This window comes from Serinus canaria, chromosome 1A (genome assembly GCF_022539315.1).
Source record: "Serinus canaria isolate serCan28SL12 chromosome 1A, serCan2020, whole genome shotgun sequence".
NCBI lineage: Eukaryota > Metazoa > Chordata > Aves > Passeriformes > Fringillidae > Serinus > Serinus canaria.
The window spans coordinates 55,953,885-55,975,767 of NC_066314.1; the positions used below are offsets into that span (position 1 = coordinate 55,953,885).

The 21,883-nt window shown below is 39.8% G+C and overlaps 1 protein-coding gene across 13 annotated transcripts in view; it reads left to right on the forward strand.

Moving 5' to 3' along the window:
• Nucleotides 1–21,883, forward strand: part of ABCC9 (ATP binding cassette subfamily C member 9) — a 72,398-nt gene that overhangs the window by 23,770 nt on the left and 26,745 nt on the right. For 10 of the 13 annotated variants that reach the window (XM_030237966.2, XM_018918571.3, XM_050988046.1 and 7 more), the window contains 12 exons: nucleotides 974–1,129; nucleotides 2,956–3,090; nucleotides 4,411–4,573; nucleotides 5,218–5,258; nucleotides 6,320–6,462; nucleotides 9,846–9,954; nucleotides 11,041–11,151; nucleotides 11,684–11,756; nucleotides 13,636–13,741; nucleotides 15,285–15,323; nucleotides 18,542–18,580; nucleotides 20,414–20,515. In XM_030237966.2, the coding sequence (XP_030093826.1) occupies nucleotides 974–1,129; nucleotides 2,956–3,090; nucleotides 4,411–4,573; nucleotides 5,218–5,258; nucleotides 6,320–6,462; nucleotides 9,846–9,954; nucleotides 11,041–11,151; nucleotides 11,684–11,756; nucleotides 13,636–13,741; nucleotides 15,285–15,323; nucleotides 18,542–18,580; nucleotides 20,414–20,515 (1,217 nt within the window). The remainder of the gene's footprint in view (nucleotides 1–973; nucleotides 1,130–2,955; nucleotides 3,091–4,410; nucleotides 4,574–5,217; nucleotides 5,259–6,319; nucleotides 6,463–9,845; nucleotides 9,955–11,040; nucleotides 11,152–11,683; nucleotides 11,757–13,635; nucleotides 13,742–15,284; nucleotides 15,324–18,541; nucleotides 18,581–20,413; nucleotides 20,516–21,883) is intronic. The other 3 variants (XM_018918578.3, XM_018918579.2, XM_018918581.2) reach the window with 2 other exon arrangements.

A 21,883-nucleotide genomic window follows, 5' to 3' on the forward strand; every position in this document is an offset into this window, starting at 1 on the left:
CCAGCACGTGGAGGGCTGTAGCAGAGCTCTGCACAGACCAAACTCCACAGGCAGCATAGCAATCCAGAAGCCGGAACTGATGTTTTGCCAGATGTAACTAACCATGGGAATATCATCTCAGCATGGAAGCTTCTTTTTTTTTTGTACTTGCTCTGATTGATGGAGCTGCTTCAAACATTTTCTGCCTTCTCCCAGGATCTGTGGTACAGACTTGGGGATGAAAGAGCTCCTGGTTATTTCCTTTTTGTGACTCCTTTTTATGACTCCCACTTACCAAAATTGGGACTCTTAGGAGCATATGCAGCTGATATAATTCACTAGGCATTTCTTATTAATTCTACAGGATATACTTTATTAATGAAGAAAATGGATCAAAAAGGACAAATTATTTTTAAAATAAGCTCTCCTTAGAGTTGCAGCATTTGATGTTTGATCAGAACTGCAAACTGGGCTCACAATATTTGCCTTTATAATTCAGTAGATGTAAGCGCTGATTAATTTTAAACCCTGTTAAACTCCTACAAATTTTATGGAAAGGAATGGCCAGGTAATGGAGAGGAACCCAAAGGAATACATACCCACTCTGATCAAACTTCGCATGAATTTACCTGTCTTATCAGAAACAAGGATCTCTTTGACAGACAGTGTCACAGGAAAGCAGGCTCACCAAATGCTTGTTAAGAAGGTTCTTTGGCCACTTTCTTAAATTTTGATATTTTGTTGTCATTTTTTGTTCTGTTTTAGGTCTGCTTTAAGCAGCAAACCTTTTAAGAGGAATTGGAGTTTTTTAAAGTCAGTTCTCTCTCTTGTGCTTTCTCTCACTCTGTCTCCATCTCTCTTTGTCACAGGTGAGAGACTGGGAGAAGGGCTGTCCTAGGTAAAGGCTGATGATGCAGTTTGAAACATCCCACTGCTACTGTTAATTTATAATTACATAATTTTAGTTACTTCCTTTTTTTCCCCTTTCTTACAGGCAATGATATATAATAAGATCCTGAGGCTTTCTACATCCAACTTGTCCATGGGAGAGATGACACTGGGACAAATCAATAACTTGGTTGCCATAGAAACCAACCAATTAATGTGGTTCTTGTTCCTGTGCCCCAATCTGTGGGCAATGCCTGTTCAGGTAGAGCATCCATGTTAGGGCCTGATTTCAGAGATCCTCCTGCCTGGCTGAGGAGAGTGCATGTCTGGGACACTGCTACAAAATCCAGGGGGGAACCTGCACTTCCCACTAAGATTAGCAAGCAGAAAGGTGTCGCAAGGGCTGGAAAGGTGTCTTTCCAAGGGCCAGTGAAGAGAGAGGGTTTTTTTAGCAGGATTTCCATGTCTGTGACTTGAAGAATGAGGACCTGCAATCCCTTTTCCTGCTCATATTTCTTCCACTGCTGACACAAATCCATTGCTTTTTTTTTTTTTTTTTGCCACCTGGAATCAGCCCTAAGCATTGCTTCTGCAGTGTCCACTTGTAACTGGGTTTTGTGGCAGGACCAACAGCAATTGAATCCTGCTCCATGACTGACATGAACACTGGCAATGCTCAGAGGAGCCCTCATCTAAACAACTTAGTCACTGAACATACTTGCTTCTTAGCAAGGCTGGGAAAGAAATGGAGGCAGACCTGTAGGAAGGAAAGGTTGAGATTATTTAGCTCAAAAAAAGTTTTCAAAAATACCAATGACCTGACCTCAGATGCGCTGATTTTCCCTGAAGCTTGGACTCCTGTTGCGTCTTCAGAATTTTAGCTCACGGTGTGTTTGGCATGGTTCTTACCTGTCAGTGATCCCACTGACATTAAAGAATTTTTTAAAGGGGTATAACCAACTCTTATAGTAGATCTGTTTTGCTGAATTTCCTGAAACTGCATCAGTAATCTATTTTATTAGTCAGTAATTACTACTGCTAATGGGTTGGGTAGGGTTTAGAGTGTCATGAAATAGTTTATGAAAAAAGGCAAAAGAGACTACATGGAAACAGAAATTAGAAATAATATATATGGTTTCATTTCACTGTTTCACATCCTGTAAAGTGGATGGAAGTGTTGCTATCAATACTTTGAAAGTTATTGAAATGAACAGATGATCTGATTACTGTGGCTAGGTATGGTAATTTGCAGTACAGAAGCCTGAAAGGCTTAATCTTGCTTTAAAAATTTTAAACACCATTGATTCTTTCTTCTGATGTTGTATAATAAAAAGGGAGATTTAAAGACAGACTTGTTTAGGAGATTAAAGTATGAGATATGCAGCTAATTCTGTATGCCCTCTTATCACTGAGGACATCACTCTATCACAAAGTGGAGCTTTAATAGAAATATTTATATAGCAGAGCTTGAATTAACACAGGAACTAGAATCACAGCAGCCACACCACAGACATTCCCAGGTAACCTTCTGTAGGATGTGTTCCCAAGCCCTTTGCAGGGCTAAGGCATCATTTTCCTCCAGAGCTGCATGGCATTAATGCCCAAGCTCAGTTTGTGTCAGTCCCAGCACGGCTGCTTCAGGCTTCAGTGCCTGTCAGCAATGCCCCTCTGCCTGCAGTTGCACAGGGACAGTACAACACAATGCAACTGTGATCCAGGCCAGCCCTAAGACCTCTGAATGCTTCCAGAGTGAGGTAAGGAGCTCTAGTGTAAACAGGACTTGAGGCCAGGAGCTCTGTAAAATGCCTTGGGGCAAGCACCGTCATTTTAGTGCTCCTTTAGTTTTGTGGAAACCCAATCTGGAATTAGAACTACCAGGCACTAACACAAACTATTTAGTTAATGTCAAAAAGAAAGGCTTCTGGGTCTATTTCCCACACTTTCCAAATGTGACCTCCTGAAGGATGGGCTCAGCTGATTCCTATGAACCATTAAAGTGTTTATTAGAAGAACAAACATTTTTCTCTTGGTGTGGTTCTGGCATATTGAAATCTATTTTTTTTTTCTGTGTTACTTTTCTCTTTACAGATAATAATGGGTGTGATCCTCCTCTATAACCTACTGGGAGTGAGCGCCTTGGTTGGGGCCGCTGTCATCGTGCTCTTAGCTCCCATCCAGTACTTCATAGCCACCAAGCTGGCTGAGGCGCAGAAGAGCACTCTTGTAAGTGAATTCTTTCAGTGACATTTGTGATCCAGGAATGAGAATAGGGAGAATAGGGTTTCTAGGTTCTGTTTTTCTAGTTAGTGAAAACCACTGTGTCCATTTGGGCATGCCATCCCTCAGTTCCACTGTCCCTCCCGGTCTGTATTTTTGTGGCTCAGTGTCCCTTCCTCACAATTTATCAGAAGAGAATCTCAAAAAAGTATGTGGGCCTTGGCCTGCCTTCTCTGCAAAGAGTATTTTTAATGCAACTAGTACAATTTTGTCTGAATTCCACTCCCTGAAAGGGTGTTATTCCCACATGCAGATGTTGTATTTCATGGATTTTATCAAACAGCGCAAAAGGCTGATAAATTATAGCAGGAAAGTATTAAAGAATGTGCACAACTTCCCTCTGCAAAGTCTAGAGACTTTTTGCTCTCCACCTAAGCTTCGGTATTTTCTAAAAATCAGTTGGCACTGCTGGATTATTATATATTAATATCTAAATTCTTCAGTGGTGTAAGTTTATTTTTCGGTCTCATTTAGTTCACCAATTAGAAATGTTTTCTGCTCCTTTGTCTAATTTTTAACTTTATTGCTGTGACCCTTGAACTTTTTAAATAAGCCTTTGATGTTTAAATTGCCAAATATTTAGAGATCCTTTTTATCTTAATATTCAGTAAGCAAATTATTGATGCATGGATCTCATTGCCAGCACGCTTCAATCCTGTCGAGTTGTGCCCATTTTTGTAACTTGTAAAAATTTTACAGAGGACTAATCTTTGCATAGTTTTGGAAATAATCTCACTTTCCTACTGCTCTATTCTGACTTCCTCTGACTCATAACATCTTTTGGATTATGATTTTACCAAAACTCATGATTTTACCAAAACTTATGATTACTGTTTTCTGATGAGGGGAATTTATCAAAATACATTGATAAATATCTCACTTATTTTCACAACTAGATCCCAGAATGATTCTTGCATAAGCAAATACACTCATTTAGGTTTCTGTCTATTGTTATGTACACCATTGACCTACTAACCCACCTCCCTGAGTTTCACCCTCTCCTTGAAGGGTTGGGATGTTTTGAGATATTTTTCTTTGCAGGAAAGGGTCACTTAATTTCCTCTAGTGGTTGTAAATATTTTAATACCTCCAAAGAAAATTAAATTTTATATCCTTCCTCTTAGTATGACACCTGTACAAAATCACAAATGAACAAAATTATTTTTTAAAATTAATCTAACAACAGAAGTGAAGGGAAAAGAGGGTTGTCATTAAGACTACAAACAGTTATAAATTTTTTTTCCCTGGTTTTCTCTTGAAATGAAGGACTATTCTACTGAGAGATTAAAGAAAACCAATGAGATCCTCAAAGGCATTAAGCTATTAAAGCTTTATGCCTGGGAGCACATATTTTGTACAAGTGTGGAAGAAACAAGAATGAAAGAGCTCACCAGTCTCAAAACCTTTGCACTTCATACATCTCTTTCCAGTAAGTAACTGTGTTTTTAGTGTTTGGAACATTATTCTGTTTTTCATGTCAACATTCCTCCCAACTTCAGCTGAAGAGAAATACAGTTGTGCCTGTGACACTTTTGTCTGTGTGTAATGTCATTAAAATAAAAAGGCATGATAAATACATAACACAGAAATTTGAAAGGATAAAATACATGTTGTAGGGGTTTTATTGCAGTAAGTTTTCTGTTACCATCATTGTGACATTACAGTTAGGAGTTGCTTTATAGGTAAGGAGGCTCCAGGTAATATTGGCAGCTCTGACAGCAGCAAAGATAAATTAAATTTTCTGTGTATATACATTGTGTTTTCTGCAAGGTAGAAGGGTTGAGTAATGTTTTAGTTGTGTTTCATATTAATTATGCACAATAATAATGATAATGATTTTTATCCCAGCTTAGTAGAGTAGACAAATGAGAGAATTCCATGGCTTATTTGTTGGTGTGTTTAAGATCTCTGACTATCAGGGAAGAAAATTTCTTTCTGCAGACTGATTTTCCTTTGGGAGTTTTAATTACTTGAATTGGAAATAACTGGATTATTTTAGTGTCATACAGTTACTGTAAAATTGTTTTTTCTTATTTCTTATAATTTGATGCTTATTTTATTTCTCATTCCCAGTTTTTATGAATGCAGCGATACCAATAGCAGCTGTTCTTGCAGTAAGATATGATTTTTTCTGTTTTCCTTATTAAAAAGGGAGAGGAAAGTGGGGGGAGGGGGTGTACCAGGGAAGAAGGAGAACCATTGTTATTGTAGGACCTATTCTTCATAAAACCAGCAGATGAATTAAGGTGCCCCTGCTAACTGTAGGAGAACATGACACTGAAAGTTTTAATTCCCAGAAGGTGGATTGGAAAAACCAAAGAGAAAAATAATTTCTTACTATAGGGAAGAAAAATCATTACATCATGAAAGAAAGAAAGAAAGAAAGAAAGAAAGAAAGAAAGAAAGAAAGAAAGAAAGAAAGAAAGAAAGAAAAAGAAAGAAGAAGAAAGAAAGAAAGAAAGAAAGAAAGAAAGAAAAAGAAAGAAAGAAAGAAAGACCATTGGAACTTGAAAGAAGATCCTTTTTGAAAGGGGTTTTGAGTGTCTTTTCTTTTTCTTTAGCAGCAAAATTCATTCCTGTTTCAAAATGCATTATGAGGCACCATTAAAGTTTTCAAGAAAGGGTATACTCTGCAGTTTAAAGAGTAATACATTTTGCTTGTCCTCCAGGTTTAGGTCTCAGCCTCATGCACTAGAGGAACCATGCCATGCTGGTCAGTAAGGAGCTCTCATAAACCAAATTTTGGGGGCAGAGTATGTTGAGTGTGTACAAGAACTGGAACATTTATGATGAGAATTGTGCATCTGTGAAAAAAACCTCTAAGATTTGTTAGATTCTTAATGGGTTTTTTTCTGGATTGTGTGTTTCCTGTAAACCCTAAAGTCAATTACAAAGCTGTTATCAAATGCTAGATTTTACAATGAAAATTGTAAAAATTGAAAAGTTGTCAGAATTGAAAATTTTCATTCTTCAGTGTGTAAATCTCTTGAAATCACTGGCAAGACTTTAAAATCTATTTTGCTTTAACAGAACACACCTTTCTCTTCAGTTTATCCCAATTCCCAGTGAACTTAGGTTGTTATTAGCTTTAGCTGAGCAAAATATTTTGCTTGCTGTCCTTGTCCATCTTGTTCAAGAGTCCTTGTCCTGACATGCTCTTTCCCTGATGTGACAGACCTTTGTGACTTATGCATACACAAGTGACAAGCCACTGCAGCCCGCCCAGGCATTTGCATCCCTGTCACTGTTCCACATCCTGGTCACACCTCTGTTCCTGCTCTCCACCGTGGTTCGATTTGCAGTCAAGGCCATCGTGAGGTAAGTGGTTCTTCTCCTTCCTCCAACTCCGGAACACTCACGTTCAGTACCAGAAAAAGTTGTTCCTACCAGCTCATGTGGAAGAGTGTTATGAGGTGAGACTCTGATGCTAAAGATGTGAGAGAGATCAAAGTGACCTTTCCTTTTTACTGCATGACACAGAGACAGAGAAACACAGCATGGGAAGGACAGGGAGCTGCTAGAGCCAGTCCAGAGCAGGATCACCAAGGGGATCAGAGGGATGGAACGGCTCTGCTGGGAGGAAAGGCTGAGGAAATTGTTCATTGGGATTGTTCAGCCTGGAGAAGAGAAGTTTTGGGGTGACCTCATTGTGGCCTTCCAGTGCCTGAAGGGAACCCACAGGAAAGATGGAGAGAGACTCTTGACAAGGGCCTGGAGTGACAGGACAAGGGGGAATGGCTTCACACTGCCAGAGAAAAGGTTTAGATTGGATATGAAGAAGAAATTGTTCTCTGTGAGAGTGCTGAGGCCTTGGCTCAGGTTACCCAGAAAAGCTGTGGCTGCCCAAACCCTGGCAGTGTTTCAGGCCAGTTGGACAGGGCTCTGAGCAAGCTGGGCTAGTGGAAGGTGTCCCTGCACATGTCAGGGAGGTTAGAACGAGGTGGTCTTTTAGATTCCTTCCAACCTAGGCCATTCTGAGATTCTATGATTCCTAATGTTCCATTCTTTTTACAATTTCACTAACTTTCGCCATTGGGATTCAGAGCTGCACTGTCCTTCCTTGAGAGATGCTCCTCCTCTCACACTCTGACCACTCACCACCACTCTTCTGTAACACTCTCTGGGCTCTTGTCAGCACTGAGGGGGTGAGAGAGCCTGGTGTGAAGCTCTCTAGCAAGACCAGCCCTACTGAAGCAAGGAAGAGTAACTGGCTCAATGCTACTCCACCTAAAGTACATTGGGCTATAAGTGAGAATTTAATGACGTCCTGCATTCTGTTCCAGGTATTTATTTCTGTAAAACAGCCCAACAGAGCAGCTTCCTTCATGCTGGACTATAGGGCATTTTAATCTTGAAGGAGCAGATTGGTATAAGTTGAATTTCAGGGTTTTGGGTGTTGTGTCTATGTGGTTATGCAGACTTACACACTGCCAGGATGTTCCAAGAGGTGCAAAATGACACCTGACTGGCAGTAAAGAGTCAGATGCCAAGCACTAGCAGGATGTGAAGACAGAACTAACCTTCCCACCCAGAAACATCATTCCTTCATGCCAAGGCTGAGGTACATTGGCAAGATATGGCGTTGCTGCTGTCACTGTTTGGTTTTAGTGAGTAATGCTAATATCAAACAGCAGTCAAAGGGACTTCAGGCTCCACAGCTGTCCATTGCCAGTGCCACACTGACTTACTAACAAAAATTAACAGAGTTTATTTTTATCAAAGCAGCAGCAGAGCAGGGCCACATGAGATGTTTTCCCTAGGTTGAAAATGATTTCTGAGTAGTGGAAAATCTCCAGGCTCCTCTATAAATCATCCAAGCTTCTACATCTCTGTACTATGTTTAGCATAGCCCTAATATCAGAATGGTGTGTACATTTTCCTTAACACTGCTGGCCACCCCCAAGGCAATATTTAAAGACCAGATTTGCCAAAACAAATTGCATCCTTTGTCAAACTTATTTCCTAACATCTTTCTCCCATGCACATCATGTCCCCCAAGTGAAGGATAAAGAATGTGTGTTTGGCCACTCCATGGCTCTATCCTCAGTCAAATACATACACGAATATGTGCTTATTATTTTTGTGAATAAGAGCTTATGCTTTGGTCAGAATCTCAATATTCTGTTCAGGATTAGTTCTAGTGCCACTGAAACTTCTGAGGGTACCTCATTCAAAAACAAGGTCTTGTATCTTCTACAAGAAAATAAATTCTTGCTTACCCCCTAATGTAAGACTGAAATTCTGATATGGAAACATATCAGAATTTATGGGGCACATAAATTTTCTGTTCAAGAGAGGAGACAGGAACAGGCATGCTGGCAGGAGGAAATAATGACAACAGCAGTGCTTTCTTGCTAACCTGTCTCTCTGTGGCTTGAAGATGTATGGATAATTTAATAAAAAACACACAGACAGGCTTTGAAATGGACTGCTTTCTCATTGCAGATTAGTGTTCAAATCTCTGATCTGAAGGCATATGTCCTTCTGCTTTCCTAGTCTCTGATCCAATGCTCCTTGATTTTAGTTTTTGCAAGGTAATAACTTCACCATAACTGGTGTGTGATTTTGTTCATCCCTTCCCTAGAATGATAAAGACCCAGGTGCTTACAGCACTCTGAAAGGAAGGGGGACAGAAAGAGAGGATCAAATCCCCCTGTGCTGAAGAGTGAATTGAACTTGTGTGCTGTGTTTCCCAGTAGACAATTTTAAGAGCTAAGCAAAGAGTTGCTGTGCATCTCCAGGGCTGGCTGGGGCTGTGCTGAGGTGTGCAGTACCCAGTCTCTGTGTGCATGCTGTGCTTAGAACCATGGAATCCCAGAATATGCTGAGATGGAAGGGACACACCAGGATCACTGAGTCCAGCTCCTGGCCCTGCACAGAACACGCCAGGAATCCCACCCTGTGCCTCAGAGCAGTATTCAAATGCTTCTTGCACTTTGTCAGCCTTGCAGCCGTGACCACTTCCCTGGGGAGCCTGTTCCAGTGCCTGACCACCCTCTGGGTGAAGAACTTTTTCCTGATAGCCAACCTAAACCTCCCTGACACAGCTTCATGCTGTTTCCTTTAGTCCTGTCACTGGTCACAGACAGCAGAGATTTGTACTTGCCCCTTCACTTCCCATCATGAACAAGTTGCAGAACTTTCCCCTTTCACTTCCCCTGGTGAGAAAGCTGCAGAACTGCTATCTCCTCAGTGTCTCCTTCAGGCTGAACAAGCCAGGTGACCTCAACTGTTCCTCATGTGGTTTTCCCTCCAGACCCTTCACCATCCTCACAACCTGCTTTGGACAGTCTCTAATAGTTCAGTGTCTTTTTTTATGATGCAAAAATAAGTCATTCACCCACCTCCAGAGGATGGAGGTGGGTGAATGACTTATTTCTGCATCCTGACTGCAATGGCCTGAGACAGGCACAGAAGAGATAAGCCTGCCAAGAGGGAAACCATTCCCATGGAGCTCCCTTGGCACCCTCATGACTTGCTCTGCTCTTCATTCCCAGCTACCAGTACAATGCTTAATTATTTTCATCTGTCCTTCCACACACATAAATCTTCATTTGCCATCAGGGTGGCAGATGAAAGTATCCCATGAACTTCTTATGGAACATTTCTGATAAATCCTGCTGGCGTGACTGCACAAAAAAGGAAATGAATTCGTGGAAACGTGGGTTTATGTAACTCACTGTCCTCTGTTTTCTTTCAAGTGTACAGAAGCTGAATGAGTTTCTCCTGAGTGATGAGATTGGAGATGACAGCTGGAGAGGGGGGGACAGCTCTGTACCTTATGAATCCTGTAGGAAGCACACAGGACTTGTAAGTTCTGCTTTATGACACTGAATTTCAAAGCAGAGAGGCCATATAGCCCCATACAAGGCCAGTGGCCAAGCTGACAGAGACTGGGAGGTTTTATTGCTGCCTCTTTTATGTCCTAGTCTTTGTGTTTTTATAATATGAAGGGTTCCCAAACACACTTAAGCATTGATGAAGTGTCAATAGTAAAAAAAAAGCAACCAAATCCAACCATAATACACCAACATATTTAAATATGACTAAAATTCAACTTCCTTTGTTTTTATAGAAGGCCCAGTTGGATATCTTGTGGTTATGGGGTTTGTACTGTATGTTGTCCATTCAATCCATCTTATACAGGGCATTCTTAGGGAGGAACAATTCCTGCTTTGGGAAATTCAGAATTAAAGGTGGAAAAAAACAACACCAAACTTTGTGAAATAGGAATTAATTCCAAAATGCTGTTTCTGGAGTACTAAACATAGAGTTGATTTGAGTAAAATTTGAAGACAAAAAACTACAATGAACATGATTTGGGAAAAGGTATTTTTTTCATTTTGACATTTTTTTCTAAAGCTATATATTTCAACAGATTCAAACTGACTGTACAATTTGAAATGTGACTGAAACTTGAAGACAGAAACAGAAAGAAAGGATTGGCACAAAATAAATTTTATTTTAGCTTGCCAAACTGAAACAACACCTTTCTTGTTTTTCTGGGCTAACAATGATAATAAAAGAAACAAAAATGAGATTGTTTCAGCTTTTATTTTTTTTGCCCTGTCCACCTTTTGTTTAGTCCTACAGAGCCTGTAGATGATGGGGAGAGGGTTTGAGAGGGATGATAGAGATGAAATTTGGGATGGTTATGCATGGGAAGCAAAAAATCCCAATATTTTCTGTGCTTCAGCTAAGGGTATTTAAAACATTAAAATGTGTGCGTGACAGTGTTGTATATCTGTATTATCACATATTGAAAAGCACTGGCTGCTTCTCCTGAGCTGTAATGGTGGTAGGAAAGGGAATGGATTGTTTGCTTTACAGGGCACCAAATGCTGTCTTCTCATGAGGATTCCAACTTCCCTCCTGTTTTCACTTCTCTTTGTGTAGCACACCAAGGCCATCAACAGGAGGCAGCCCCTGAGGTATCAGCTCGAAAGCTACGAGCAGCCAGCAAGAAAGCAAACACGGCCTGTGGAGATCGATGATGTGGCCATTAAGGTGGTTTGGAAAATGTTTTCCCTCATGAAAATAGGGAGCAGGTCCTCCTGCAACAGTACCTGATGGTGCCCAAGTGCTGCTGTTATTTCAAATTTTCCATGGCAAGAGCAAGCCCTTAAATAAGTTAGGACTCTAGCCAAATTTACAGTGAAAAGAGTGAGCTTCAGTTTTTACAGTTATTTCGTGTCTTCTCAGGAAAAAAAAGGGGTATCATGAATCTGATATCCAAGTCTTTAGTCTCATATTTGACAGAATGAAAGTATTTGTTAAATATAGCTCAGCTCAAGATCATCCCTTTCTTGCCTTATGTACATTATATACATTTGTGTATTTATCTTTTCTTACTCACAATTTTTTGGGGTTTGGCAATCTTTACAAACTTAGCTTGCTTTTATCTCTGTGGGTACAACCATACCACACCGTGTACATAAATCACAGATTTATTTTGTGAAGGTATTTTATATCTAAATTACTCATTCTAATTTTTCCCATCCTGTGTTTAAATATCTGATTTGTGGTAATTGTTTTGTAGGTGACCAATGGATACTTTTCATGGGGAAGTGGTTTAGCTACACTGTCCAACATAAACATTAGAATCCCAACAGGTAGGATGAAAGCACACCTTAAATGTGAAATATATAAAGTCAAATTGTTATTAATTCCACTTCTTGATGTTTTGAAGTGCACAAAGGTACACATTTAGAATTTTATAAGAAAAAAATAGAGTTTGAAAGTGTATACAAGGTCATGAGCTGTTTTGCTCATATAATATCCTTAGATAAATTATGTGGCTTTTATATAGCTATATAGTTTATGTAGTTTTCTAATAGCACAAACTAAGTCAAGAGTTAGAATAGATGTGAAAAAAATAGTTGAAAAATATAATTTTTATTTTTAATAGAGAAATTGAAAATAAAGAAAGAGGGAGAACTCCAGACTCATTCAAACCAAGGGTCCATCTAACTCAGTATGGTATTTTCAGCAACACTCATGTATTATACTTTTCCTACCATGTATCAACATTACAGTCTTCCAGTTCATAACTATTTTCATTCAGAAGATGGAGTTTTTCTGTCAAGGAATCCTTTATTATTTTGTTTCTTAATGAATTCCTCTTTATCAAGCTGAGTTCCTATAATTCCTTGCATCCTCAATGTCTTTGGCTAGGGATTCCACAGGTTTACAAAATTCTGGTTTGTTTTGGAATACTTGCATAGCAAGTGTGAAAAGTAGCAACTATTATTTTTTATTATTATTAATAATAACAACAATAATTTATTGTTGTTGTTGATAATGCTGTAATATTCATAACACCTTCTGGCATTTCACGTTATTAAATAGTCTTATGTTCTATTTTGACTCCTATCAAGGGCTTTGTTTTAAAATAGAGTATTACTTTAGGTTGCTGTCACATGGTGATTTAGCAATCCCAAGCTTGTATGTTTTGTTTTCATGTAGCATTAAGTGTCACCAGCAGAATGTCTGTGCTCCAGGAGTTTACAGTCTGAGGCCATTGGGTTCACAGGCTGGGTGAGCCAGAGTTTTTATTCCTTCCTTTGGAAGAAATAAAACTCATGGCTCCCAGCTGGAGAGAAGCTTAACTGGAAAATTTCCAGTATCTAAAGGGGGGCTACAAGTAAGATGGAGAGAGACTCTTGACAAGGGCCTGGAGTGACAGGACAAGGGGGAATGGCTTCACATTGCCAGAGAAAAGGTTTAGATTGGATATTAGGAAGAAATTGTTCCCTGTGAGGGTGCTGAGGCCCTGGCACAGGGTGCCCAGAAAAGCTGTGGCCACCCCATCCCTGGCAGTGTTTCAGGCCAGGTTGGACAGGGCTCTGAGCAAGCTGGGCTAGTGGAAGGTGTCCCTGCCTAGGTCAGGGGGATGGAATGAGGTGATCTGTAAGGTGCCTTCCCACACAAACATTCTGTGAGTCTATGGAATGCCCTGGCCAGCACAATTAGTGAGTTCAATCAGTTCACGGGAAGATCTGAGAAGCATCGTTGTCACTGCAGAGTAGGACTGGAGGTAGGAAAGTGCCTGTGTGGGACGAAAGGGGAAGTTCATCAAAGCAGAGAAGAGTAATTGGTCTTCTTTCAGTTTATTAGATTGGCCCAAATTCGTTTCAGTTCATTTATTGTTTTGGTCCAAATTTTCATGGAACTCTAGGCTGAATAATCACTCTCCACCATGTATCATTTGACCCTTAAATAACTTTCATAAGTTCCATAAAACAAACGGTAATATAGGTAAGAGTAAAAGTCTCATTCCTTTGGAGATTAGTGTGTTACTGCAATCCATTGATGTTTCCATAGATGAATACATGCAATATCGCCCATTAAGGAGTGATGCTAAAAAAATTATTTAATCACTTCAAGTGCTCTAGAGCTGAATCTAGCTGGGCCTTGTGAACTAGAGTATAACTGTTTTTTTTTTTTTTTTTCTTTTTAAAAAGTGTTTTGTTGTTTTTACTATTATCATAGGTCAGATGACAATGATTGTGGGCCAAGTTGGCTGTGGCAAGTCTTCACTTCTCCTTGCTATATTGGGAGAGATGCAGACCCTGGAGGGAAAAGTTCACTGGAGCAAGTATGTTTATATAGCTATTAATTACTGTATTCATTTAAGGAGGAGGCTGAGATTTGCTGTGAGAAATGTAAACTTCATGCCTCAGAACTGCATGTTGAGTGATTACCATCACCCAGATCCTCTCTGGAATGCATCATCTGCAAACTCAGGAGTGATTTTCCACTGTTTAATCATGTGCAGAGCAGGGTGACCCAGGAAGGGAAAGAGGCTGGTCTGGTGATTAATATCTAATATATTGGCCTAGCAAATGACCTGGATAGAAAGCATAGGCTATTCCTTTTGTCAAATAGGCTTCAGTACTCACTATAATTGAAGGCAGCATTGTCATGTCATTCTTGTACCCACCAGTGAAAGTGTGGAGCTTTTACAGCCCAGTGGGATCTGTGGGCTACCAGCCTAACAGAAAGGATGTATTTTCACTCAGAGCTGCTGCTGCTAATGCTGGCAGAAAAAGAAAATTAATTACATATGAGCAATGCTTTTCTCCTTCCCTGGTACCCAACCAAGCCTCACCTATGGGACAGTGTCACTCTTCACAGTAATATGCTCAAAAAACAGCCTGAGCACACCCAATACCTTAAAAGTAAAGGCTGGGCAAAAGCTGTTTCTGAAAGGAGAACTGCCCATGAGGTCAGGCCTTGGATTCAGAATCAGTGAATGAGAAACTCCCATGGAAATGAAGCGGGGCAGCAAGCACTCTTCAAGTCTAGGCAGGGCAGAGACAGTGGAAGTGATGTGCTGTAAACCCAAGACTTGTTCTTTGGTTTTAAAGATCAGTTCTGTTTCTTTATCAAGCCAAACTCCTCTCAATTATCTTTTTGCTGAGAAAAGAGGGAATTTTTTCACAGAGACAAATATTTTGTTGCCCCATCCCTTGACTTATAACCTCCTTTGTCATATTTTTCTTACAGCAATGTTGTAAACTGAATGTTTTTGCCTGTGATAGTATCCATGGCATTTTTGCTCTCTAGATATTCTTCACTTTCTGCTATTCTAAACATATGATCTCACTGGAGTAGCAGGTACATTTGAAGCCAAGGCTACACTAAATTTAGTTTAATTATATATGAATTTAGGCTTTGAAGGAAGAAGATGTGACCTACCACAGTTAATTTCTTTGAGACATTAAATGAAGGTTTTTATACCATAATCAGGCATTGTTTTTCTCAGTAGTTTAAAAAAAAAAAAAGAATAATTAGAATGTACCTTGAAATGATTCTCACAATTGTTTTGAAAGACGTATTTGAGAAAGACTCAGATTTTTTCCTAGATAAAGATATGGAACCTTGGAAAGATTAGAAAAATGAGAAATCTTTGAAAAATAAGAGATACAGCATATGAAATGTTTTGTAATTATAAATTGTGAAAAAAATTAAGTTTAATATTGCTCAAGAGATAGAATTATGCTGTCAGTTGATTGTCTTTACATCACCACAACTCCAAGAAACTTAGGTTTTAGCCAACACCTCAGATTTTTTTCATTGCACACTATAATTGTGATATAGCTGATGCAAGCATGGTTATATTTTGCTGGTAATTTCAGACTGCCTGGCAGACAGATGAATACAGAAGGAGACTTCAGGTATTTAACTAAGTGGCTCCTGTATTTTGTAAAACCATAATAAAGGTCCTATTTACTCTTTTAAGTCCTTTTCCATGTGGTTCTCCATGCATGACTAACGCAGCTACTGATCCAGGGATGAAATGAAGGCTAGGTGAATTCCTTTACAAATTCAGCTGGAACAACACAGTAATTGTAAGCAGTAAGCTTGCTGCCCCAGTTGTACTGGGACAATCCTGCAAGGCATCATGGGGATTCAAATGCCCTGTTGCTGTGGAGGCTGACTGCTGTGAGAGCTGTGTGTCCTACTGGCAGGGTTGTCACTGCTTTGGCATCTCAGGGAAATAAAGCATGGCCATGTATCTTTCTGTAAAAGATCTTGGCCAGGGCAAATCTTACGGGCTGGGTCTCAGTTTTTCCCACTTCTATGAGACATGGCCCAGAAATATGACATACTTAGACATGGAGCTGGGTTTTTGTTTTCCAGTGAGCAATCAGCTTGAGAGGCTTGTTGGACACTGGTGCATGGGGCTGTCTGGGTGCAGTCATTCAACCAAGCCTGCTTCCGATGAGAGTTACTCATTATTAAGTTATTTCCTAATAATTTGTGGGAATCATGCAGAGACATGTATTCCCTTCATGCACATCAAGTCAAACAATCAGAACTGTCTTCTCAGTCTTCTCACTGCCAAGCCAAGAGGGGCTAAGTGGAAACTTTCACTTGCTACCTGTTTTTCTTCTACATTGAAATGGTTTCTGTGCAGCATGTTATATACTAAATGAAAAGCTTAGGAAACACAAGAACTGTTAAATAGATCCTCCAAAATGGCCTGTTTTGTCCTCAATTATCCAGAGGGGTGTGACAAATATTAGGAAAAGTCAATGCTCCCTTCAGAAAGATTGCCAAGTGCAATACTCACCCAAATGTTACAACCACAGGAGCTCACAGAAAGCACTGAAGAGCATAATGAGCACTGGAGGGATAAAAAAAAATCATCCATAAAAATGTCAGTGGCCAAAACCAGCAAAACTACCAGTTCTGGTTGCAGGGACAGGCCTAAATTCCTCCACACTCCTATTTAGAATTTGTGTAGATGCTTGGTCCTCATCTTGCCTAAATTTCCTCCTTATATTCGCAGAGGAGATGGTTCATTCTGTGGCTACCAGGGTATCCAGAGATTTTGTACACCTTTCTTCTCAAAATCAGATAAAAATAACTGATTAGTTTGGCCCTTCCTACCATTTCAGACTTGAACTTACCACACCCCATTATGGGCAATATGTATATTTTATAGTACAGCTAAAAATCAGTATAAATAGCTACATTTCAGTAAATAAATGAACTGGAGGAAATAAATGCTAATCCCCTCAAGCAAATAAAATGCCCTTTTTAGAAATCTCAGGAGCTTCAATTTCAGCCCTCTCCCATTCCCTGCAATCGCATCACTCTCACAGATTCAGCAGGGTAATAAAGTATAAAACCAAATACTTAATCCCCTTGTTTGTGAAGGTCCCAGCTCACTAAAGGTCTTCTCTGTGTTTATTCATGGGATTATTGGTGAATGTGGGTTCTCACAGAAATCTCATTCATAATTTAGGAGAATCAAAGTCTATTTGTCAAGCTAAGCCGGGAATGAAATTTCTAACCAAGGAAAAAGGGTTTAAGAAACAGAACTCCTAAAATTAGTTCTTGCCCATTGATAAAGTCTGTTTGGTTATCAAGGCAAACAGATTAAATCTGGCATGAAATTTGCAAGGCTTTTGCCCAGTTTTTGGTGACTTGTAGTTCAGAGAGTGCTCCCAAACCTGAAAGCATTTTCTCTTTATCACTGCAGTGCTCTCCTAATGAAAGTTTGGAGGTCTTGAATAGAGCAAATTTAGGTTTTCTTCTTCTTGTTTTCCTTCACCTAATTCCCAGTCCCTTTTCAATCTCTTCTCAGATTTCATCTTTTGCTTTCTTGTGACTTTTTTCCATTGTAGAGAAGACTGGAAGCTTCTGCTGAATGAGAGACCAAGTTTTAGTGAGGGACTGTCTGTTTTGAGCCTCAGTGTGTGGCTCTCTGACACTTCTGAGACTTATTCCCCTCTGATTGCAGCACCTTCTCTGGTAGCTGGTGTATGAAGAAAGCAGACTATGCATTTTAGGAGGCCAGAATTATCCAAGTCCTCAGAGAGCTGATGTGAAGCACAGAAAACATGTCTCAGTTCTGGCATTTTGGGAAGATGCTTAATCCATGAGTCTGGCATTCCAAGGACTCTGCTAGCTATTAGAATTTTAATGCTCTTTCTAGAGCACAGATAGCCTGCTAATGACTGCAGCTGCATTTACTGGTATCCCAGCAGTCAAGCAGTCATTTCTGTCTCAACAGAAAAGTGTTTCATCTGGAGTGTTCATAGGCCTGAGAGAAGAGGATTTGTTTGTTCATGGCTTTTTTTTTTAAAGTCAGGAAAATAATTTTTTTTTAGCATGAGTTTTCTAACCCCTTCCAATGCCTGTTTCTATTTACCTGGTATAATCTCATTTAGGTTTTGCACTTTGCAGTCACGCATCCTCATGCCTGGAATGAGCATAATTGCTGGTCCAAAACTACTTTCCCTGCCATTCCACGCTCTTGGCACTGTTAAAAAAATCAATTAACAAACAGAGGGAGCTGCAAAATCATTCATGTCATTGCTAGTATTTGAATGCTCTTCAGAATGTATTTCTTAAGAATATGATCCTTAAGAAATGGAGGGTGACAAGGAAAAACTATATGTTGTAGGGCTGTGCACAGCTTTATGCAGCCTTAGTGCTACAAAGAGATTCAAAATCTGTTCTGATCCTACAGTATAGCTGCAAAGCTTATCTTTACTCCAGGGGAAGTTTGACATCAGTTATCAACTTCTGCAGGCCACTGGCAGAACTGTGTGGAGAAGCTAACTTATTGCTTGCCAGGCAATATTAATATTTTAATTTTTAATAGGTTTTATGATACAATTTTCATTTTAAATACATTTTCTAACAACATAATTTTCCTGTTTAGCCACTATGCCTTGCAGATATGAAACAATCACATTTTGAGAAGTATTATGGTTTTGCTTAGACCTTGTTTGTTTTCCCTTCAAGAACATAAAAACCCAAACTTATGTTGAGTTCTGAAAGTATGTAATTAACTCCAGGTTCACTGTGTGTAAAACTAGCACAAAATGTTATTCTTTATATTTCCTGCTTACTAAATGTCATTTACCATAACTTACAGTGTAAATGAAACTGAACCTTCTTTTGAAGCATCCAGAAGGTATTATTTCTTTTCTAGTGTATCATAAAACAATCATTAATTTCTTCAGAATTCCCCCAAATCCTCATCTTTGTGCTCTTAAGCCATCTCCATGTTTCCTTACCATGTTGATAATTGTTTACTGTGGGATTAATTGATAGACTGTGCAAATCCAGTGGATCCCACACTTCTCCAGCCAGTGAACCACTACCTCTGTCTCTTGTCTGAAAGACGCTCAGCATCCATCTGACCTCATAGGAGTTCAGTGTGCTCCTTGCTATGCAGGGCAGAATCTCCAGGTATGAGGCATCATTAGGTGTCTCCTCCCAAATGTTTTTGAGTTTTCTGCCTTGCACTGGGTTCCCCATGGTGCCTAACCTGGCATGGGGTGGAGCAGGGCACAGAGGGAGCCAGCTCTGCTCCAGCTGAAACCAAGCAGGGACTCCACCCTTGGCTCCAGTTTTAAAAGAAGGACAAGCTCCACTAAAAGTATGTGATAAATAGAGGTAGTGGCACACAGAGCTGTGTTGGGAGCCACACCATGGTTTGCTGCCCCATAATCCTGAGGACATATTTCATATGAGTGCATATGAATGACTAAAACTCCTGGAAGCTTTGGGCTATTGCTGACAGCTTCTAACCAGCTGTTTCTCATGCCTTTGCACCCCTCTCTCAATAGTAAATCCTACATGCTTACAAATGAAGCTAAGCAAATGTTTTGGTGGAAGCAATACCATCAAAGAGACAAAGCAAAGGAACCTCATTGTGGCCTTCCAGAACCAGCATGGAGCCAGATGGAAAGAAACTCTTTACAAGGGCCTGGAGTGACAGGACAAGGGAATGGCTTCACACTGACAGAGAGCAAGTTTAGATTAGATATTAGAAAAAAATTCTTCATTGTATGTGTAGTGATGCCCTGGCACAGACTGCTCAGAAGCTGTGGCTGCCCCATCCCTGGAAATGTTCAAGGCCAGGTTGGATGGGGCTCTGAGCAAGCTGGGCTAGTGGAAGGTGTCCCTGCCCATGGAAGGGGTTAGAACAAGATGATTTTAAGGTCCCTTCCAATGCAGGCCATCCATGATTCTGTAAGTGTTCAGATCCCTGAGCTGGTACCAGTTCACACCTCCTTCCTCACATTGCCTTGGGCATCTCAGAAAAATTTCTGAAATTACATGACCATTTTTGCTGCTGTACCTTGGAGAAACAGACAGAAGTAAAGAACATTCATGCCCCTATTGACAAATTTCATTAGGCATGTAGACACATTTAAGGTATGTCAAATAAATCCTTGGGAGGCTACCATGATTTTGTCCCAATCTGTATTAAACTGCCCTCTTTTCCAATATCATTGAGGATCTAATAAACTTAAAGGAAAAAAGTATTCACTGAGAAAAAAGTATTTTATATGTGAGGCCACATAAAATAATCTCACACTTCAGCAAGCAACAAGTCAAGTGTGCCAATGCCATTTGAACAGTGCCTTTTCTCCCTGTGTTTTCATGTTAGAGAAAATAATGCCAAATAACTATTCCTGTGAGAATTTAATATTTCTAGTATAATTTATAATTTGCTTTTGGATTTAAATTGCAATTACTAGATTGAGGTAGGTACCAGCCTTTTACAGTAGAATAGAATGCAACCCAGAGTGTAGATTTTGCCATCAGGGGAGAGAGTGGGTGCTGTTCTAACAAAAGCATCAAATTTAAAACTCTTCCCTTCTTTTTGTTTTGCTTATGTGTTTTCCTGTGTTTTTCTGAATGCACATTCATGAAATTAACTTTAAAATAGCTGATTATCAGAAATTTTATAATGTGAGGGCTTTGTTTCTTACTAAAACTCTCTGTCTGTCTGCAGTAGGAACAGGTACTCTGTGGCTTATGCAGCTCAGAAGCCGTGGCTGCTCAATGCCACCGTGGAGGAGAACATCATCTTTGGCAGCCCCTTTAATAAGCAGAGGTACATATCCACTTCCTTTCAAAAACACCCGGCAGCTCCTTTTAAAGAGGGTTTTTTGGCATCTTTTGGAGGACAGTTGTAGATTCTGGAAAATATCAATCAGTGTGTGCTAAACCTTTGGTGGATTTAGCTGACCTGACTTTGTTCACCTCAGAGGAAGGTTTCTGGTTTAAGCCAGGATGCTCCTCTAATGAGAGCATGTGTCTAAGATGTTTGTGAGAAATCTCACAGTGGCAGTGGTTTCCCATAGAACACAGCTGAAGCCATATGTGTCATTTCCAAAGTGAGATGAATCCCATCTCTGGAGAACTACTTATGTAATTCTCTTTTGTTTAATGGAGCCCAAGGTTGCCAAAGGACTCTGGAAACAGGGATTCTAGGCATGTTTCCACTGAGTTTATGTGCTAATCCTGTTGTGATCAAGTTACTGGAGCAGCCACTTTCCAAAAACAGTATTTATGAAGATGGGGTGCCTCCAGGGAATGGCCTTAATTCTTCCTTTAGAAATACAGGAGAAGGAAGTGTGAAAGCTGAGGTGCATAGCTTCTTTTGTGCCTACCCAGCACCTGCTTCTTCCAGCCTTCTAAAAGGTCAATTAACCAATGTGGAAAAAGTGACTGGACTTAAAGGAAAACAAATTGCTGATGTTTTCAAAGGCAACACTCTCTCTGTTTTCATTTACTGAAAATACACCCAGTTCCTCTCAGGCTGTGCAGTGCTAATATGTATAACTCCATTCTGACTAGATAAAACCTAACCGTGACCAAATGCCCTGAAATCCAGAAAAGCACCAAAATTTCATGGACCAGATTCTTAAGCCACTGCATCCATCAGCTTGTTTCATTAGCTTCAAAGGGGCAAGGCTGAATTTCATCACTCATAAAGTCTGATCCCAGCTGCTCATCAGCAGATCACCTGCTACAGACCCAGAAATCTCACCAAAAAAAAAATTTCAAAAGTTTTCAAGTGGTGTGCTGGTTCTGGTAAAGACCAGAGGCGCTGTAATGATCTTTTGTCCTGTAACATCACTCCAAAGAAAATGAAGAGGCATTTTAAGGGGGAAGAATAAAAACTCAATGGAAAATGTCTTCAAACACTCTGGAGTCCAACAAAACAACTCCATGATATGGAGGAATATACTCAATCATTTACATAATTAAAAAGCAGTCTTGCCAATAAGGGCTTCTAAAAAAGTTGTAATTTTTTTACAATGCTTCATTTAGTCTAGGATGTTGTAGGATTATTTCTCAATAATCATTTTTCCCTACTTATTTTTACAATTATCCAGCCATCAGAGAGCAATAAAAACTTTGTGGTGATGTCTACCTGGAGTTTTTTGTGTTAGCAGAGTGAATGGCTGGGTAAACA